Source organism: Macrosteles quadrilineatus, unplaced genomic scaffold, assembly GCF_028750875.1.
Source record: "Macrosteles quadrilineatus isolate MER2022 unplaced genomic scaffold, UCM_ALF_1.0 Scaffold_8__2_contigs__length_117827958, whole genome shotgun sequence".
In the NCBI taxonomy this organism is placed as follows: Eukaryota; Metazoa; Arthropoda; class Insecta; order Hemiptera; family Cicadellidae; genus Macrosteles; species Macrosteles quadrilineatus.
The window spans coordinates 17,380,171-17,399,476 of record NW_026542601.1 but is presented as its reverse complement, the minus strand read 5'-3'; the positions used below and the strand labels follow the sequence as shown (position 1 = coordinate 17,399,476).

Sequence of the window (19,306 nt, the reverse complement as noted above, 5' to 3'; positions counted from 1 at the left end):
TCATTGGCTCATCATGATTTTATAATCACAACCAATATAAGCCCGGTGTGGTTTTGCAATACTAGGTCACGAAAATCCTTAAACCACATGTAGGAAGCGTACGGACAGTTGGTATAACCATAGGCAAATAGACCGTCAGCTGTGCTACGATTACCATAGGTTCTGGCGCACACCGCTGGGAGCGCCTTGTAGTTACGGCTTTAGCTCTACGTAACTACATGGCGCTCCCAGCGGTGTGCGCCAGAACCTATGGTAACCGCAGCACGGCTGACAGTATATTTAATTATGTGTGTGGTATAGGTCTAACCGTAGGTAAATATCGCCTGCTTAACATTTTTTATAGTTTGTTAAAGAACTGGTAACGCCCAACAATAGGAATATAGCTTCCATCGCCACAACTGGTAGTTTCTGTCCCACTTGCCAACAATGACTCTGGACTCTGGTGTATATTTGCATTCCGCAGCGATGGCGGGCGGCACTTTCAACTTGGAGGCTTGTCCACGGCGCATGCGTGAAAAGTAGCCCAGTCTCGGGCGGGGAAAGCAGTCAAGGTCAGCCAAGTTCAGTGACTGGTTGTGTTGCATCATGGCTCTGACTGCCTACTGCCGGCAGCAACAGCACACCTGGATACTGGCAACTTGCTGTCTACAGGCTATATCCTCGACTGATGCAATTCAGTCATGCTTCAATGGAGACGATAACTCAATATATTCATCATAATATTACAAATAAGATGTGGAGTATTTGAGCCCTAATGTGAACAGAAGATGGGTGCAAGAGTATCGCTATGATTTATAACGCGTTGTTAAGATGAAATAGAAACCCATAGTAAACGCCAAAATTACCAAGGACAGCTGGGGTCCTGTTTAAAAAAAAAAATACATAAAACAGTAATTTTTTCGGGTCGAAGCAGGAACCTTCGGATTCAATACATACAGTAATGGTATTATATTAACTATAAGATCACTAGAAAGTCAGCTATACGGGGCAATCCGTGTACAAAACAATGTCCAGTGCGTTGGGGAAGACGTTGGGAAGACCACGAGGTAACCACCCCGTCTAAAGATCGCATGACTAGTCCTTAAAACTGTTTTACATTCTTCGTCGTCAAAATACACTATCAAGAATTTTAAAACCATACAATGTGTATATAAAATATACATTCGGACAATATAGGCTACATTAACACGTCGAACGATTTCAAAATCGGCTGAAGAATTTCTATAGAATTAATCGTCGATAAGTACATCACGCCTTATGCCCATTGCCCAATAGGGCTGATTATCGTCTTCAGAGGCCAACCCCTATAGACTTAACATTATCTGAAATCGAGGTCCGTTTCCCCGCCTAAAATGTATCCTTTTTTATTCTAGATCGAACTTACTACTTTTAAATCATGCTATTTAAAATAACAAAATACGTCAACATTGTGTTTTTTTTTACTTTACCAATTGTTGGTGTGCTTTGTAACAATGTTTTTTTATATTTCAGGTAAGATATCTGCTTGCAGATTCTTCACTGCTAGTTTATGTGAGTGTTTACGTAGCTTTAAAAAGTTCCCTCCAACACATACATTGTAGTATAACTTAAATACAAGCTAATATACAACGATTGCCATAATTTATTTTTAAAATATCAAATATTCATTCTGGGAATATCCTTTTGGCTTTACCCAGAATTTAAAACACGTGTCTAATCTGAAATACATATAACTCAAACAAAAAAAAAGGGCAAAATGACGAGTTTTTGGCCAACTAAAATGTGGGGAAAGAGTAATTTAAAAGGAATTTTGATGGTTCTCCGAAACCGCGCTCCGAAGGTCCGAGACTTCGTTACCTGTTCAAGGTTTTAAGTTTGTAGTTTTACCAGCCCGCAGAAAAGACAGAAGTGTATTACGTAAATGCGCGTTATTGCTTGCAAATGTTTTAGTCTTGACACAAACCAATTTTTACGTAGTTTTAAAATATAGCGTTTGATAAAAACGAATGGATCATGGTAATATTTCTTTCATCTCCAATCGAACTACCAATGACAAGATATTGAAGTTTGAGACTTTTATTTTGCTCTAGTGGTGTTTTCGATAACCTTTCATTAACAACATAAAGACAGTTCAAAGGTGTTGCGAATTGGGGTCTGTATTGCATAACTGCACGCTATACAGGCGTATGTCAGTGTGCTGTGAACCGCTCAGACCACAGATATAACTGAATTTCATTTGCACCATACAGTTCAGGTTTTATGAAATAGTCGTGTTATCAATCAATCAATTATTTAAGATGGGGACGCCACTATGTGCGTATTTTAACCCAAATATGAGTGAAGGATGAGTGTAGGATGAGTGGCGCGATCGTGTACTCTTGTTAGTGACTAAGGCCGACATATTCCTTAGACACAGCTGTTAATTAATAGCCCATACAGCTAATGGCAACTAAGGGACCTACAGTTTATTGTGGAATCCGAACCACATTTTCCCTCGTAATTAACGAATTGGTCTAATTATTAGAATAGTACTGCGGATAGTCGTAGTACTCACTTGTGCTGACGTTAATCCACACCAGGGAGCATCGCATCCACAGTGCATCCCTATAATTATCCACAATTCGTGACCTCCTAGTAGCTGGATTACAGGACGACGCCACCCGTCCCAGTTATCAATCACCATCACTGGAAACATGATGTTTATTGTTGTGTGAGTTGCGTCTACTTTCCTTACAATTTCAATGATGAGAAAATACATTTTCAGAAGATAGATCAATAGATGGACTCAATCATTTGGAATTTGGTATATATTAGTAGTCAAAAGCTTATAGTAAAAAATTAGAGTTTCTAAGTTTCTGATATTTAGGGTGGCAAGTATCGCTAGTATTTGAAACATGCCGTTGACTCTCCGTTCTGTACGGGGCTGAATGTGGTATGGAGTGACTGGTTATGGCACTGGTATTTGACTGGTTGTTGCGTCAGTCGATGTATTCATACGATGAATGAAACAGTTGCCTTGACCCCAACGCCGGTTTGGTATTGCCCCCGGTAGTTAAACGGATTGTTACAATCCGGTACTAGTGGATAGGGGAGTGGGTTTTGCAACCTTGGGTATCATACAATCACTGAGAGATTAGCATGATAATAAAAACTTATTAGTTACTTAAAGTAGTAAAACAAACCCCGTGGGTTGCGACCGGGATAACGTGTTTGAGAAATTATTGCGAATTATTGACATTTTCCATTATGATTAGTAAACTCAAGTTTTCACGACATGCGGTGACGTGCTAAAGACGAGTTTGTACATGTTTCTCAAATTTGTAAATAAACTAAATAATTGTTGAGTTGTGAAAATGATATTAAGTAAAGCTACTTGGGTTCACTTTTAAAGATTATTAGATGTACACCTAGCATTATTAGATGGGTACGTTCCTGTATGAAATCTACGACTGGTTTTGGATTATGCAGTGTACCGTGTTTTTGTGTTGTTCTATATGTTCTTCATGTGAATAGAATTCGATAGACGGATTATTTTGAGCCTATGACCACAAACCATAGAGTTAACCAAAACCATTACATTATTCTTACAGTATTCTATAGTCTATGACGGTTACGATTATGGTTTAGTTTTAGTAGAAGCCGAAGCTCGAGTCATTTCCTTAAAGGCCGGTCTATACGCAAGGATTTCGCGAACGTTTTATCTGCGCAGGTAAAACGTTGCAGTCAAGTCGTTGCAAAGAAATGCGTCCACACGGTACAGGTTTCAGCACCAACTTTTAGTGCAGTTTTGTGATAACTTTCAGTGTATGTGCATGTAATATCGTGGAAGATGTGTTTCTGCTGGCAATTTCTGCAGCCAGTGTTACAAGTAAGCAAAGAAATAAGTCTGAGAGACGACGGCGCTCGTATGGTCAAGACGTTGGTTACTAAAAAGACAATAAACTTCATAATAGTTTCTCTGTTCACGTTTGAATCTACTGCTTTGTATTTTTCAAAAGTATCTAAGTCTTTTTTCTTATCACAGTCACTATATTCCTTACTCTTGACCCTCCATAAATTAAGGACACTTCTGGACAGTTCGATGAATTCAACAATAAAATCACGGGAACATTGGTGAAGATCTGCGATCGTAATTAAAAAACACATTTATACCTCTGACAGCACGAGAAGACAACACTGCATACTGGGGTTTTGAGCGTGAAGACGGAGTTGAAACGGATGACAGTGTCCACACGCAACGACTTGCCTGAAAACGTTGTCTAAACTATGCTCTCAGCCCGGGTTTACACGCTACGATAAAACGTAACGATTTGTCTGCAACGACAAAACGTTCATGCAAGACGGAACGTGTAAACTGGTAGTCGTTACGTTTTGTCTGAGTTGGCGTGAGGTTAGAAGGTTGGTGGAAATTTCCACCAATTTCTTTAGATCGTAGCGATTTTCTGTAGATCGTAGCGACAAGTCGTTGCGTGTAAACGGTGACTCGGTCATCGTTGCAACCTGTAGACCCTCCGATGTCGCGTTGGTCCAGTTAACTGTTGTGTAATTGTACAGTGTAGTACTGTTGTTTTAACCGCTGTGGTATATTTGGACTGTGTAGAGTAGTGTAGTTTATTTTTACTGTTTTGTGTCACATTGTCACTATGTCAGACATAAGTCAAGCCTCTCGTGACTTTTTAATAGAGTTGAGGCCAATGTAGAATTAATCAACACATATAAATAAATTAACCCGTCTGCAGACAGGGCAATTGTCATCAACTTCAGGTATTATTTTGCAGGAGGGATGTTTTAGAAATGAGTGTTGTGAATTCCAAGTCTTTGAAACTTCTACCAGTTGCAAGGAATCGTAAATAAGTCTTTCATGGGGAGATACTGCCTTTCTAATTATGGTGTTTTTTTATATGTGGAGAAACCATGTTCAATAAATCGTTGTAGGTATCCTCAGTCATTCTTAAGTAGTTCCTCCAGTCAGAGGGTTCGTTCCTCAACTCCTTTAGCAACTCCACATGAGATAACTGTTTTTTTCAGTAGCCAATGCTAACTCCAATTACTTCTAGGTTTTCTATTCCTCTTAAAACTTGTTGCAACAGAAATAATGTAAACAGACAATAACAATAACTCATCCATCGTCAAATATACAGGGAGCCTATTAAATACTTCACAACAAGATATATCTGGGAGTGGTTTGAGAGCCAAAGTTAGAGAAAAAGACGGAACGTGTAAATGGTCCGCTCAACCTACGACAAAACGTAACGATTAGTCGTTGCAGACAAGTCGTTATGTTTTATCGGAGCGTGTAAACCCATAGTTTTATCGCTCCGTCTTCCGTCTCCGCGCAGTTCTAATGCACAGTTTTGCGGTACACACGCAACGATTTGACTGCAACGATTTACTTGCGCAGGTAAAACGTACGGTAAATCCTTGCGTGTAGACCGGCCTTTAGGATGAGTCGGAGGTGTGATGGAAATTCCTGTATAGGCTACTCATGTATATGTTGTTTATGTATCAAATCGGGATAATTTTCTAACAAAGTCTGTGTTGTGGTAGTTGAAGTTACAAATTCAGCCTACAAGGTTAAAAATAATATGCATATGTATATGTTTTTTTTTTTTTTTTTTTTTTTTTTTTTAAGAGGTTGGCGGCTTCTTTTAACCTTGCATCTGACCGTCCACAAGGCCCGGTTCACACGAACGACAAACCTAGCAGACTAGGCTTGGACTAGGTAAGCACTAGGTAAGCACGACTGGGTGGCGGACCACAGGATCAAATGGAGCCGTTCACACGAGCCTAGGACGCCGACTAGCTAGTCGTGTTCAAGCTTGATGTCCCAAAACCTAGTCGGGCCCCGCTTCCCAGTCCGTCGTGGCAACTACCCAGTCGCCCAGTCGAACTGCGTAGCAGTACATGTAGCCTTATGGGAGCGTTCACACGAGCGATCGGGTAGTCGAGCTGCAGCTCGCATTCTTACTTTTGTTCTCATTGTGCACCAGTGATGGAACCGAGTGGTTTTGATATCTATATTTTCACCTAGTCCGTAGACATGTCGCTCGTGTGAACCGGTGTGATCCTGTGGTCCGCTACCCAGTCGTGCTTACCTAGTCCAAGCCTAGTCTGCTAGGTATGTCGTTCGTGTGAACCGGGCCTAAGCGCCCGTGCGTGGATCGTTTACAGCAAAGCAAGGAGTGAGCCGGTACAGTACAAAGGTGAACTGTACTGATAAAATGTTATCGGCAGTGACCAGGATCCGAACCCACGACATCGCTGCCTTGGGCCCGAAGTCCGCGACGCTACCGACTGAGTCAACGACTCACTAATATGTGTTAATCAACAATATTGTTCATGCTTAGCGTCCTATTGACACAATATGCCTAGCAATAGTCGCAGAAGCTTTAGTTTACGTTTTTAAATAAGGATTGGAATGAGTCTAAACGTGTTCTTGTAAAATGCACTAAAAAGATAATAGGCTACGCAATTTTTCAATTGAGAAATACTATCCGAAGGACAGGCTCTTTTAGTAAATTCTTCAGTCCAATCAAATTAAATGATGAAATCGCACTTGTTAAATATATAATCTACTTTTTAGGCTGTAGTAGAACCTGAACGCGGCTAAAGCTTGTCCACATACCGTACGGGAAGGCGGTATCCCTAGTGGAAACTGGGCGGCATAAATTACATGTGATTTACGACATTTCTGCTCCATGTTTTATGGCTTGTTTCGCCACAAGTGTGTGGATTATTTCCATTTATATCCTCTTCCATAGTGACCCGCATACGAGGGCTTTGTGAGACCTAGAACGTCTAGAAACACGCCTAGAGAAATATTTTTCACTTACAGTTATTTTTGAGGCTTGTACTTCTGAGGATTTTAAAATCTGTAACGTTCTATCAATCAGATTATAGCCAGAATCAACACTTATAATAACAATGAAAATTATTATCATATATCCAAAGACCAAAGGTAGATACTATGTAATAACAATCTGATTGGCTTTTAAACAATCAGAACTATAAAGTACTTTGAATTTGTGTCTAAACCATATATTTGGGATATACATTATTGGATACAGGTCTAAATTGTGTGCACAGTACTTCAAAATATAAACAAGGTCCTTTTACTACATCAAATAAAAAACACCAACGTTTTTCGTACATGCTTGATTGGTACGGCTGTTAAACATCCAATTGTTAAGCAGGTATTTTAATATATTCATATAATTTAGAAATGAAGGATCCATTTCTGCAATAATTTCAAATAGTGTTTGTTGGTTCCTCTACACTTAAACAAAGGACGTTTCCCCAGCACGCAAGGACCTTTCTTTGAATTCACCTTAACTTTTGATGACAGAATCAAATTTCCTGCAAAGTTATTTCAGCAATGAATGTCACATAGAGTTGCAAATCGGACATTAATTTAAAAACTTTACGCTGAATTTCAAACTTTTATGGAGATTAATTTTCTAATTCTCAGCGGTCTTTTGATTGTTTAATGCTTTGAGCGACTCTAGTGTATAATTAAGTTTCTTTCCAACATTTTGTTTGCACAAGTTCTCTCGTCTCTGTAGCTGTTGGGGGTTAAAAATGTATTATTAGATCGAAAGTGGTATGAGTTTTACATATAAAATTAAATTGTTTGCTAATTTTTCTTACTAGAGTTTCTTTATACAGCTTAAATAAATTTAAAAGTTCCATAACTATCTGATGAGTATACAGGGTGGCTGGTCCTAAGTGTTACAAAAATCTTTTGGTGTAAGTACAAAGTAAATGAAGGGTGATGATGCTTATGAGAGGTTCCAAGTCTAAAAATTAGCTTACCAAAGAATTATTTTAATCTTTTCAAAAATAACTATGTTTTTAAACACAATACAACAATCTCTCAATTAACTGTAAATGGATTTGAGTCATTTTCGTGTTCCACATAAAATTTTGAATAAGAATAATAGAAAATAAAAGAGGATGAATTAGTAAAAACTCCATTTTAAGTAGATCCAAAAATAAAAAAATAAGGTCCATGATAAACATTTTAAAACATTGGTCTATTGCATTTTCTGCACCCTGTATACAAGAAGGTAGCAAACTAGGTTAAAAACTGCACCATTTTAACAATACAGTGCGAACATTTGTGGTGTGGAAGATGGGCTAATACAATGACATCAATGTTACAATACAATTAAATATTTAACACAGTAATTACTGAACTACTAATTAATGACTAGAGTTTTCATTGTGCAAATAATCAATTATTCAGTATTTCAACTTAGTGCGTGCATTAACAAAGCAACCAAAAATCAATAATAGATATACATGTGGACGGTAAGCATTAAGCTATATATTCTGAATAAATAACAATAATTGACATAAAAATTAGTGACAATAAATTATTTTTATACAAGCATGATTACAATAACCTAGCCAATATGCATGTAGGCAATCGCTATGAAATAATCATAATACAAGTCAATACGACAGAGACAAATTTCTGAAGGTCCGATTTTCAGGGATCCATTGCAGAATCTCCTGGACTTATTAGTTCAGCCGACGAAAAAAACGCTTCCAAGTCTTAGTGCCATGGTGATAAGCGTGTAGCAGGGCTCGTACCTTCTCCGGAAGATGGTCCCGGAACGTGTTCCCATAGGGATTGTGAAGTAGATGCTGGACAAGAATTTGGCGGGAAATTGATGGGATTAGAACCCGGTACCTTGGAGACCGAAGTCCCACGCGGTACCATTACACCAACTCACTTCCCTACAGAACTCAAATTTTTACATAAGTGGTGGAAGGTTGTTTCTAATTAACCCCTGGGGTGTAGTGGGGAAAGTGACGATGTCAGTGTACGGTATCGTAACGTCCACGTGCCGCCTCGAACCGTGACGTAGCGTCGCTTCCACCGTGACGTGTGACGTCATGATACAGGACGTCGTCACGTCACCTAGGAAGTGATTGGTCTCGCCCTGTCTTGCAGAAGGTAGGCATTTACGGTTGTGGAAGATTGGGAAACTACTGTGATCAATCGAAATGTTAAAATGGGTTTACTTTGCAAAGAGTCGGGGCTTTTTGCTGATCCAGTATTTTTTTAACATTATCTAAGCTCAGAGACATTGATTTATGTCTTTATAACGATATTTGTGAAAAATTTACAATAAGTCAAGGTTTGTACATTGAGTTTTAAGTGCTGGGATCTACTGCAGAAACACCCTAACCATTGGTAGTAAATGCCCTAAACTCTATGCAAAACACAAAAGTTTAGCCTGACTTTTATTAGTTACATAAAATATAATGTACGGACATTTGACTATTTCTTGAATTTTTACTAATTTTGCATAGATAAGAATGTTACAAGTCGTAGTGATAACGTAGTTAGTAGTTAGCGTTCGTCGCTTCAAATCAAAGTTTTTTTTTTAGAGGGCCAGGCTTATAAGTAGACCATGGAATTGCATCGCAGCTGAAGTCATCCTTTTGACTATGGTTTTCTGTTCTTCCCATTGATCTCCAGTAGATTTTTAATGCTTGATCATTAGGCCAATGCGAGAAATAGCAACGCACTGTGTATTTTGTGAATAACAGATTAATTCAGTCTTCTCTGTGGAAATGGTATAATTTGCTATGTGCTTGTTGTTGCATCATATGTATGATGAGTTTTGAAATCGGTCTAGTTTGTTATAATTTAATACAAGTGAGGCCAGCATTTAACCAAAACCAACATTGTTGTAATTAGTATTACCTGATGATAAATTTTCGTGTATTTGCACCGCGTCAATACAGAGATTAGTCGCGAGGGCCGGTTTGTCTTGTGACCTCTGTGAAGGTCACGGTGCTTGTTCAAGGTCACCTGACCAGAGCTGGCGTTCACCCTCCGCTCTATGAATAAGGAAATGCAGAACAAGAAAGTAGCAGGTGTTCCGCTTGTCGGGTCGATGGAATTGAAAAATTATCATAATTGCAACAACATTATTGGCATTTCGGTCTTGTGCCTTTATTAGGGTTGATTATTGACTTTCAGTTTGTATTGTGCAAGTAGGAAATCTCTCCCTAAATCATTATAATCTAAAGTATGTTTTATTTATGTGTAAAAGATTAACGTTAACGTTCCTAATTTTTCCGATCTTGATGCAATTTGGCTTGAGGATGAAAGGCAGGATAAACTTGAATTAATGAGTTCGCAAACCAGCATGATCTGACCATGGGTATAGAGTTTTATGGGGTGAAAATTGGGTTTTCCCACTCTTAACCTCCAGAACATAACATTTTCCCATTTCTCATTAAACCGTTCCAAAGAGCTTGAAAAATAAATAATTTGGTGAATTAAAATGTTTTTGTACAAGACGTTTTTGTTAAAAGTACAATATTGGTTAAGGAGAAAAAAACAATTAAATTTAAAATTCCTACGGCCTTTTTATGGAGAATAAGTTAATTATTGTAGTTTGTTTTAAATGTATATTTTTTTTATCAAACTTACCAAATTTTTTTATTACTAAGCTAATGATGTTTTACTAAAGATTTCTTAATTTCTCTCTGGACCAATTTCAAGAACTTAAAAAACATATTCTAATTTAGTATATTGCAGTTTTTTGTACGCTCATTGGTTACGAAGAAAAAATAATTTTAAATCTAATTCCTATGCAATGGAAAATATTATAAACTGCTGTATTTTGCTTGATTATGTATATTATATATGTTTAGACAAGAATCAAAATGGCGTCCCTTATATATAAATCTAAGGGCATATATTTTGATCAAATTTTAATAAGCTATTAATATTCTTCTAAAAAAACACGCCTTATTAGCAGCCTTCCTGTTACAGCAAACTGAGGTACTCGTTAAACCTAAAGTCATCTAAATTTAATTAATTTAAAATCAAATAAGGCAAATGGAAATTCGCTTAGTCTGCATGTTTGCTGTGGCAGGGAATTTACATAGAATTTCATCCAAGAGTGATGTTGTTACACAGCGCTTATCAAATCTAGATTCAGTGTTAAAACTCCATTAGTGTTACAACTGGATGCTGTAGGAAGTCTGTGAATGGACGGTCGCTCGTGTCACGGAAGTGTTCATGTTCAATGTTACTAGCCATTGTTGACACTATAGCGCTGTCAGCTGTCAGTGTGTTCAATGTCATTGTTGTGGTCACAAGATCTGTTGAACATGTTGAAACTAGCAACTGTTACACATTTTTTTGCATGAGTTGTTTATTTAAGATGTATTGATCAACCAGAAAACGTATGTATTTTCTCATTCCATGCAGAAAGTTTGTGAGAACAATGTATTAGGGGTGACTATCTAGAAGAAAATAGTTGTTTCCCAAGCTGTTTTAGAGCTAGAGAAAACGATCCGCTAATTGTCCCTTGATCTAACCTTTTCCTTGCTTTCAAACAGTTTTACATTTGTCCACTAAGCACGTTAGCGTTTATTTTTTATTATTTAAATCAGCAGATTTTACTGATCAACAACTTAACAGAAATAGGTATATACTAGTTTTGCTGCGTTTTACTTTTCAATTTTGCGTTAGGTGTGTAATGATGCATTTGCTTTTATTTTGATCAAACACAGTTAATTGAGAAATATAGCATGTTTCAATCTTATTGATATCTTTTATTTTATGTGAGTGTAATTTTGCGTCTTGTTCAAAAGTACCTAACGTTCATGTCTGGTACAAATAGTTATTTATTGGCATATGCTCCAATTATTCCCGTCCTCGGCTTTGCCTCACACTTGAAATTTGAGTATCGACTGGAAAATACCCCTTTCTGTACCTGTAATGGAGTATCATTTTTCTCTGTGTTTTAAGAATAACTTTATTCCAGTCCGTGAAGGCGAGAAAATAAAGAAAAAGTTATTGTGTTTGAATTTATATACATTGTACATAAACACAATTTTAACATAAAATGTAATATTATCGTATAAAGTACAGACGGCTTTTTATGTGAAAGAACTTATGAAAACCATATTAAAATATGCATAGGCCTAAGTATAAGTTTTTTTTAAAACTAATTCAAACATGTGCAGAAATGTTATCCATTTTGAAGGTTTGTAGTACTTTATCTATTTGTAATTACTTTGCCTTCTGTTAAATCGTTAAGTTATATATTCATGTTTATTTACTATGGCATAATATGTCCATGTCCAACTCAAATCGTCGTGTGTGCAGTGATCTTACAAATATCCCACATGTAATGAATTTTACTGGTGTTTGATAGATTGTGACTTAACTGGTTATTATGTATTACCGCATCGTGTGTGACATTTGATACAGTTTTGCGAACACAAGTCATGCATGTAATCGCGAAATTGACTGTCAAGTCATTTATAAGCCAATTGAATTGTTGGGTTTTATACTAAACAAGATCTGTACTAAATATTTCGTATGAGCCATTCTTATTCAGTTTTGATATTTCTTTGGCCACTGCTCGTTTTTTGTGGTGATTGTTATTTGTTGGTCCTTCAAATGTTGTAAATACTGAATTAAACGTTTAAAGTCATTGGTTTCTTATTATACACTGCAGCGGTTTACAAGATGTTTAATTTACTGCCATTAAATTCTTATAGCCAATTTACAAATGAATTGCGTAATTTTACTATAGTTTCAGGTTCTGATTATTATAATGTATAGGGCATGTTATTTCGTATGTTCTGATTTTGTTAGAAAAGCTTTTGAGGTGTGCAAAATTTTTCTCTCAAGCTATTTTACTTGGTAAATATTTTATCGGTGTCGTGGCAGGAATGAAACCTGAGGGAATTGAAAAGCGAAACGATGGATGCGGACAAATTAGCCGGTCATTGTTGTCCTTGGTTCAGTGGGTTCAGTCTGTTCCGTTGTTCTGCCTCTCATTATTCTCTTGTCATTCTGCAACCGACAAGCGCCGTTCACATAAGAACCTCTTCACTGTTTATATACTTTTCTTGTGGACAAACTTTGGAAATAAACCGATATAACAAATGGAAAAATATGTTTTTTACTTGTAGTTAGTAACACCACACAAATTTACATCATTTTGGTGACCTTCGCTTCGTTTCAGTTATATATTTTAATCCAAAATGTTAGAAATATTTCAAGGTATGAGTCATAAGTTGGTAACAGATAAACTGACGAACACTGATAAACTGTTGGATGACTTATACCAGATAAAAAAAATCTGTTAACAGATAATTGAGAAACGTCTATTCAATCTGTGGTCTTTGTTCTATATGTATCTCATGTTAAAAATGTTTGACCTTTTTTCATTTTTGTAACGAAGGAATTAAATAAAATGTCCTTTGGGGATGAATGAAGAAAAGTCTCGCGACTGGCAATAACCAGCTAGCTCTGTAGGGATTAAATAATAAAATTCAATAATAAGCAATGATTTAGGACAAATTCAAGATGGCGGCATCTAATCTCACTTTATATTGTATTTAACCGAGGGTAATTGTTGGTATTTAGTTTTCATCAGTAATGCACTAGGACTAGACGTTTGATATTACCCGTTGTTATGTTGGTACTTTCATTAATAGACGGGAAATAGTTTGTGACAATATTAAAGCGTTAATCAATTTATAAAATAAACCATCAAGTAACAAGTAAATGGAGAGAATGGAATATATATATAGCGAAGTCTGTACAGTCAGCGATCAATCTAGTCTAGACGAGACGAGTTGACGACGTCGCCACTACCCTGCCGTGTGGTGACTGTAATCACTTTATGTTAAGGGGTAGCGTGCTGAGAATCACCAGTGTGTACATAATCAATCCATACGCTTCGAGGCTTTCAAAATACTGTGCTAGCTATGACCTTTTTCCTAGTGTCCAATTGATGGCTCAATAAGAGATCGCATCTTGGCCCAGAATAGATAATATAATCGTAATAAGTATACGTAATAAGTATCCGTTGTCAATAAAACGAAATGACTTAGATAATATAATCGTAATAAGTATACGTAATAAGTATCCGTTGTCAATAAAACGAAATGACTTAACAGTACCCAAATGTCAACGATACAATTTAATTTTCATATATCTCACAGTTATGTAATGGGTTAAAATTGTTACACGGTCAAGTTTACAACAAAAATCAGGTGGCCAAAAATACTTTGTGGAATGGGTACACCTTTGACTATTAAATACAATGTTTTCTGTATCCATTAGGCAATGGTAACACTTTTTCGCTACTATACTGTGAAATGACCTGTTTTCGTTACATGTTTATCACCTGCGAAAATCGATCATGTATGTCTTAATATTTATGGAAACATTTTAGTAAAAATGTAGCGAGAAAAGTTGAAATTCGCTTAGTCTGCAGGTTTGGTGCGGTGGGAGTATTTGTATTATACGGTTAAGAGGGGTCAAATGAGGACAGACTTGTATCGTGTAGTGGTTGTGGTGTTCGATATAAAGTACTGACTTGCGCACACGTGTTGAGCGTGCGTGTTGACTGTTGAGTAACTTACTTCACGTCCACAACCGTACAACTGGGATAATTGTTTTGTCAAACCGTTTGTTCTTTGTCTTTCTGCAAGGATTGTATTTTTGCTGTTTATGCATTCATATATTTTTCTGATGGTTTATTGTTTGGGTCACAGCAATTTTTATTAGGCACAAGCATTGACTGACGAAGTCACCTAAAGCACAAGTAGGGCGCATTTTCACCCCTTGGTATTCAAATCTGTTTTGGAGAGATTATATTTAGACCGTGTACACAAGTTGTGAACATCAGATATCTTTGAACGAGTGACATGTTTTCCTTTACATTCAACAGACTTGCCAAAACATACTAAGATAAGAACGTGACAATGTTAAGGGCTTACAATGCGTTCGTCTATTTACACTAAAATTAACCTCACCTTGTAACTTGTTCAGATAAATACTGTTGGTCCATAGTGAGATACTATAAGACAGATATTTAGGAATGTGCGTGCACATAATATATACAAACAAGGACACCATGTAAAACAGTGGGCCTTTATCATAAATATGCCATTATATGCTACGTTCAATGTAAGAACCACTTCAAGTTTGATTGCAAGTGAAAACCTAAACACTACACAATGCTTACATCATTACCATTAATGCTGGCATTAAAATAATAGATGTCCGCGTGACATTTATTTGCCAGGAATTTGGTTTGCCTTAAACTTTTCATAGATTGTGTTTTTGACGGTTATGTGTATAAGTTTTGCCTGCATATATGAAAAAGGCCAAATTGAAATGTAAACAAATTATTGCTGTTTTGAAAAGGCTATATTGAGGTTTCATCTGGCTAGGCCTACTTTACTTTATTTACTTTTCATCTGACTTTTTTTACTGACGGGGTTTCCCCTATATAGGCAAGCACACAGCTAGTTTTTTAAAATGTTTACTTTGCGTGGGGGAATAATTTGTTAATACAAAGGTCGGCCGTTATATATACTGCTAGAAATACTGCAGCCTTTAATTGCTGGTGCTTATTTTATTTTTTATTTCTCCCATTATGGGTTCCTAATGTTAGGTTTTGGTAGACTACAAAAAAAACACAAAATTAAACTCAGTCTTGTATTTCATTACATGAATACGTTTTTGTGCAATCATGAATAAAGTGCTTTTCCTACTAACTCTTCAAAAGTAAGACGTATTTTTCGTGACGTACTTTCATCCTTGGATGTGAAGAAATCAATCATAATATTTATTTTTATAGCGCAATGCAAAAAATCTTCAAATGATATGTAGCCGGCTCTTGTTGCGTATTTTCGTATTAAACTACTAAAAATGTTGGGTCCAAAACTAAAATTGAGTGCTTTCAAAGCATTTTGTAGGCCTGCCGAATTCAAACACCCTGTATCCTTATCACTGTACAGTTCGTAGATTGATTCCCACGTTTTAATCATTTTCCACAAGGCTTGGAATTCGTTATAACTCAGCTTCCCTGAATGGTCTGTATCCAGTAGGGCCACCATACTTCTACATAGATCATATGAGTAACCACCCGTCGTCTTTCCTAGAACACTACCTTTAATGGTTGGTTCAAAAACTTTGTTGTATATAAATGTCGCTGCGTCAAAAAGAAAATGCCCCCAACCGTCACTATCCTCGGCTGGCAAAACTCTTTTCTTCAAACCAAAATCTAAAATTTTCTTCAAATCTTTCCAATCAACTTCCTTGTCAGGGCCAGACACCTTGTGGAAAAAATCCGTAATTGATTGGTCCATTTGGAACTCTTTAATAGTTTCTGTTGTTCGTGACACCGGTGCATCACTGTCCTGCACATCTTCCGGCGAAAGACCTACTTTAATAGTAGAATCTGAGTCCTTAATGTGTGTTTTATTTTCAGTGTAAATTCTCAATAGGAAATCTCCACTTTCTCCTTCTTCCGTAAAAATAATTACGCAATAGGCTCCTGGCTTAAACTCATACCTACCTACTATTTCAATGTTATAGTTGTGTGGGTCGTAGGAGCAAACTGGTTGGTTGTTTTTTAAAAAATCTTGGTCCAAAGCGGGTTGATTCAAGTCAGAAATACGGTAAACCTTAAACCCTTGTGTTAAAAAATCAGTTTGTGGAGTTAATTTTCGTAGCAACGCAATCAGCACGGAGCAATCACCGTCGTTGTCGACGTCCGCTTCGCTCAGCTTAAACCTTATTTGAGGATTCTTATGCAGCGATTCTACTCCTCCAGCCGTCACACCTTTTATCCAACTGCCCTTCACCATATCCAAGTGCCACAGTCCGACTTCTGTGTTCCGTCCGTACGCGTTTAAATATACGTTTGGACTCAAATAGCAAATACCTACATAACTGAAATATGACAAAAAGTCTGAATATTCCATCACAAATTCTCCATCATTTCGGTCAACCACTGCTAATTCTTCTTTGAGAGATTCAGGGACTAGTTCCCACTCCCGTGATCCGTCGCTCCATGCGCCCTTCCACTCAGTATGTCCCCAAGGATTTCTGAGGCGAATCAAAATAACTTCTCCACGCCCAGGAACACTTACGCTTCTTATGCCAGTCATCGAGTATCCGTGTGGTGAGTCCAGACCTTGAGGAGTTGGATCTTTTTTGAAAATAGTGGGGATTGCACAACCTATAAGTGATCTTCTTGCAAATGCCTTGAGCAAAATCTTTTTTGTTTTGGAAACATTATCATCAAGCATAATTCGCTCAACTACGCCACCCGTAAAATGCTGCATAGCTGTGTACTCTCTACCCCCTTCGTCTACGTATTTGCCATACAGAAGTTTACAGTAAGCCTTTTCTAACAGAGTCGGCCAGAAAACATTGTTTGGTGCTTTAGTTGAGACCAATTTACCTTTAAGAGTCGGGAGGCGATCATCGATGACTACATCGTACCATCTTCCGAATTTCCAGAACCGAAAATGAAATATCCCAGCGTATTTGTCATAAAAGCTCTGATCAGGAGGTACCACTTGCTTCACAAGTTCTGAATGAACCCCCAAGCAAGTCATGGCCGTTTGAAAATGGCAGTTCCCAAATCCTCCTTGGAATACATCGTGTTGCGTCGGTTCTCCTACGAACAGTTGAGGTTCTTCCGTTAACGCCCATGGTCGATGCCACTCGTATTTCTCGTCCAATTTGAAATGAGGATCGCTAAATATATAACCTCGTCGCAACAACCAATCTCTTATATATTCAAAATCCTGGTTGTGTAATTTGTAAACTGGCTGTTCCATTTCTTGATTTTCCTGGCTATTTGAACAACTGAAAATGTAAAATTCACTACTTCGAATTTTCTGTTTTGTAATAATGTTTTATGTAAGTTAAGATGTTTACAATTAAAAGTTTAAAGTCAGCTGTGTGCTACAAATTAGTATTTATTCTATTCGTGTATGGTTTTATTAACTTTAGAAAGGAAAAGTTTTAAAAATCTAACTACTTTTTGGTTTAGGTTACTTGAACAACGGTCGTATTACTGTATAGAAAAACCAATATAATTATCTAAAATTTTATTTTATGCTAATCTTAAAATAAATAAACCTAACACGTGGTTTTGCTTAATATAAAATTTTATTTGTTTAAGCCAGTTGTGTGGCATTATAAAATGAAATTAGTTTGACAGTTCTGCTATTTTAACATTGAGATGTTTAATGTAAACATTGTAAACAGACTAACCAACACAAGTAGACTTCTCATCCCAAAATAAATGTTGAAGCTTCTTTTTTCGTGAGTTCATGTCCGGTGACACTGGCGTTAGTGTAGACGAAATCTCGTTTCAAATATTTTAGGTCAATTATTTTAGGGTTAATTTTATGATTTGTGCTTTATTGTTTAGTTATACAGTATAACTAGGGTACGAGTTGTTGTTCATTAGTACCTATGGTAGTTTTATTTGGTTAAACGAGGTTTTAAATTACTAAAAATAACAAGAAACAAATTGTACACAAAACATGACCTCTAGTGCACCGGACAGAACTAACAATAAAATTGGCTTCAGCTGTTCCATATGGGAGTAATGTTTTATTTGTGGTTTAGGTTACCTGTTACCCCAACAGATCTCGACAGAAGGATTGTGTAGCGAGGAAGATCCCTCCAGAACACTAGACTTATCAAGGGCGGTAATGGTCGATAAGTGAAAGATTGAAGTTTCTAACACTCGTTTATTCAACGTTCTATATCCCTTAACTTAGGGTTTATATTTACGAATCTATATACAATCTTGATCCTGTGTCCGCAGTCTCCTACCAGGTAGTGTCTCCTGGTATTCAGGGTTGGCCCGGGTTGGATCAGTCCTACCGTACGTCCTTACTGTTCTGTTCTTCGTGACGTCTTAATCCAGAGAGCTGAAACCCTACTGGACTGAGGCTGTTTTAGGACTTCGTCCTCTTCAGCCAGGGAAAGGATAGCAGCAGTAGCAGAGACGTGTAAATTACGAGAGAGTGTGTTACGAAGCTCAATTCTGCCACTGCTACCGGTTGTGGTTGGGTTGAGTGGTTTTTGTTTTATCGAGGATGGTTGTACGGTTGGATTGTGGTTTTCGGGCAGGGTGTTTTGGTTTTGGTTCGATTGGGTGTTACAAGTTTATTTATTATCATGAGTTGTGGGGGTTCACTGAAATTGGTATTAATACAATACCATATAGCAAAATCATGAACAGGGTAACTGGCCTCATTTGGGGCAATTGTACTGTCTCCGCTTGATACATTTAACCTCTAAATTACCATGAGGGTTAAATTCACTTCTTTACAGGGTGTATTGCTAACTGAGTTATAATTAATAGCGTCTTGGACATTCGATGCGAGAATGATGAGATGCTTCCCCGATTTGTCCACTTGTGAAGTTATACTGGTCTCCCTCAACACATAGGTTGTTTCACAAAAATACCTCTGTCGTTGACCAAACGAACACCGCAATTGTAACGTTATAGAG

General features: G+C 37.2%; 2 protein-coding genes across 7 annotated transcripts in view; one reads left to right on the top strand and one right to left on the bottom strand.

The window, feature by feature from the left end:
- Positions 1-19,306, top strand: part of LOC128999331 (GTPase-activating protein skywalker) — a 104,294-nt gene that overhangs the window by 27,168 nt on the left and 57,820 nt on the right. The gene's annotated exons all lie outside the window — the stretch shown is intronic.
- Positions 15,465-17,667, bottom strand: LOC128999330 (calpain-B-like). Its single transcript, XM_054425764.1, has one exon. It carries the CDS (start codon positions 17,611-17,613, stop codon positions 15,511-15,513), a length of 2,103 nt encoding a protein of 700 aa, XP_054281739.1. The 5' UTR covers positions 17,614-17,667; the 3' UTR covers positions 15,465-15,510.

Coding starts and splice junctions, on each gene's coding strand:
- LOC128999330 (XM_054425764.1), bottom strand. CDS start 17,613: ATGGAACAGCCAGTTTACAAATTACACAACCAGGATTTTGAATATATA.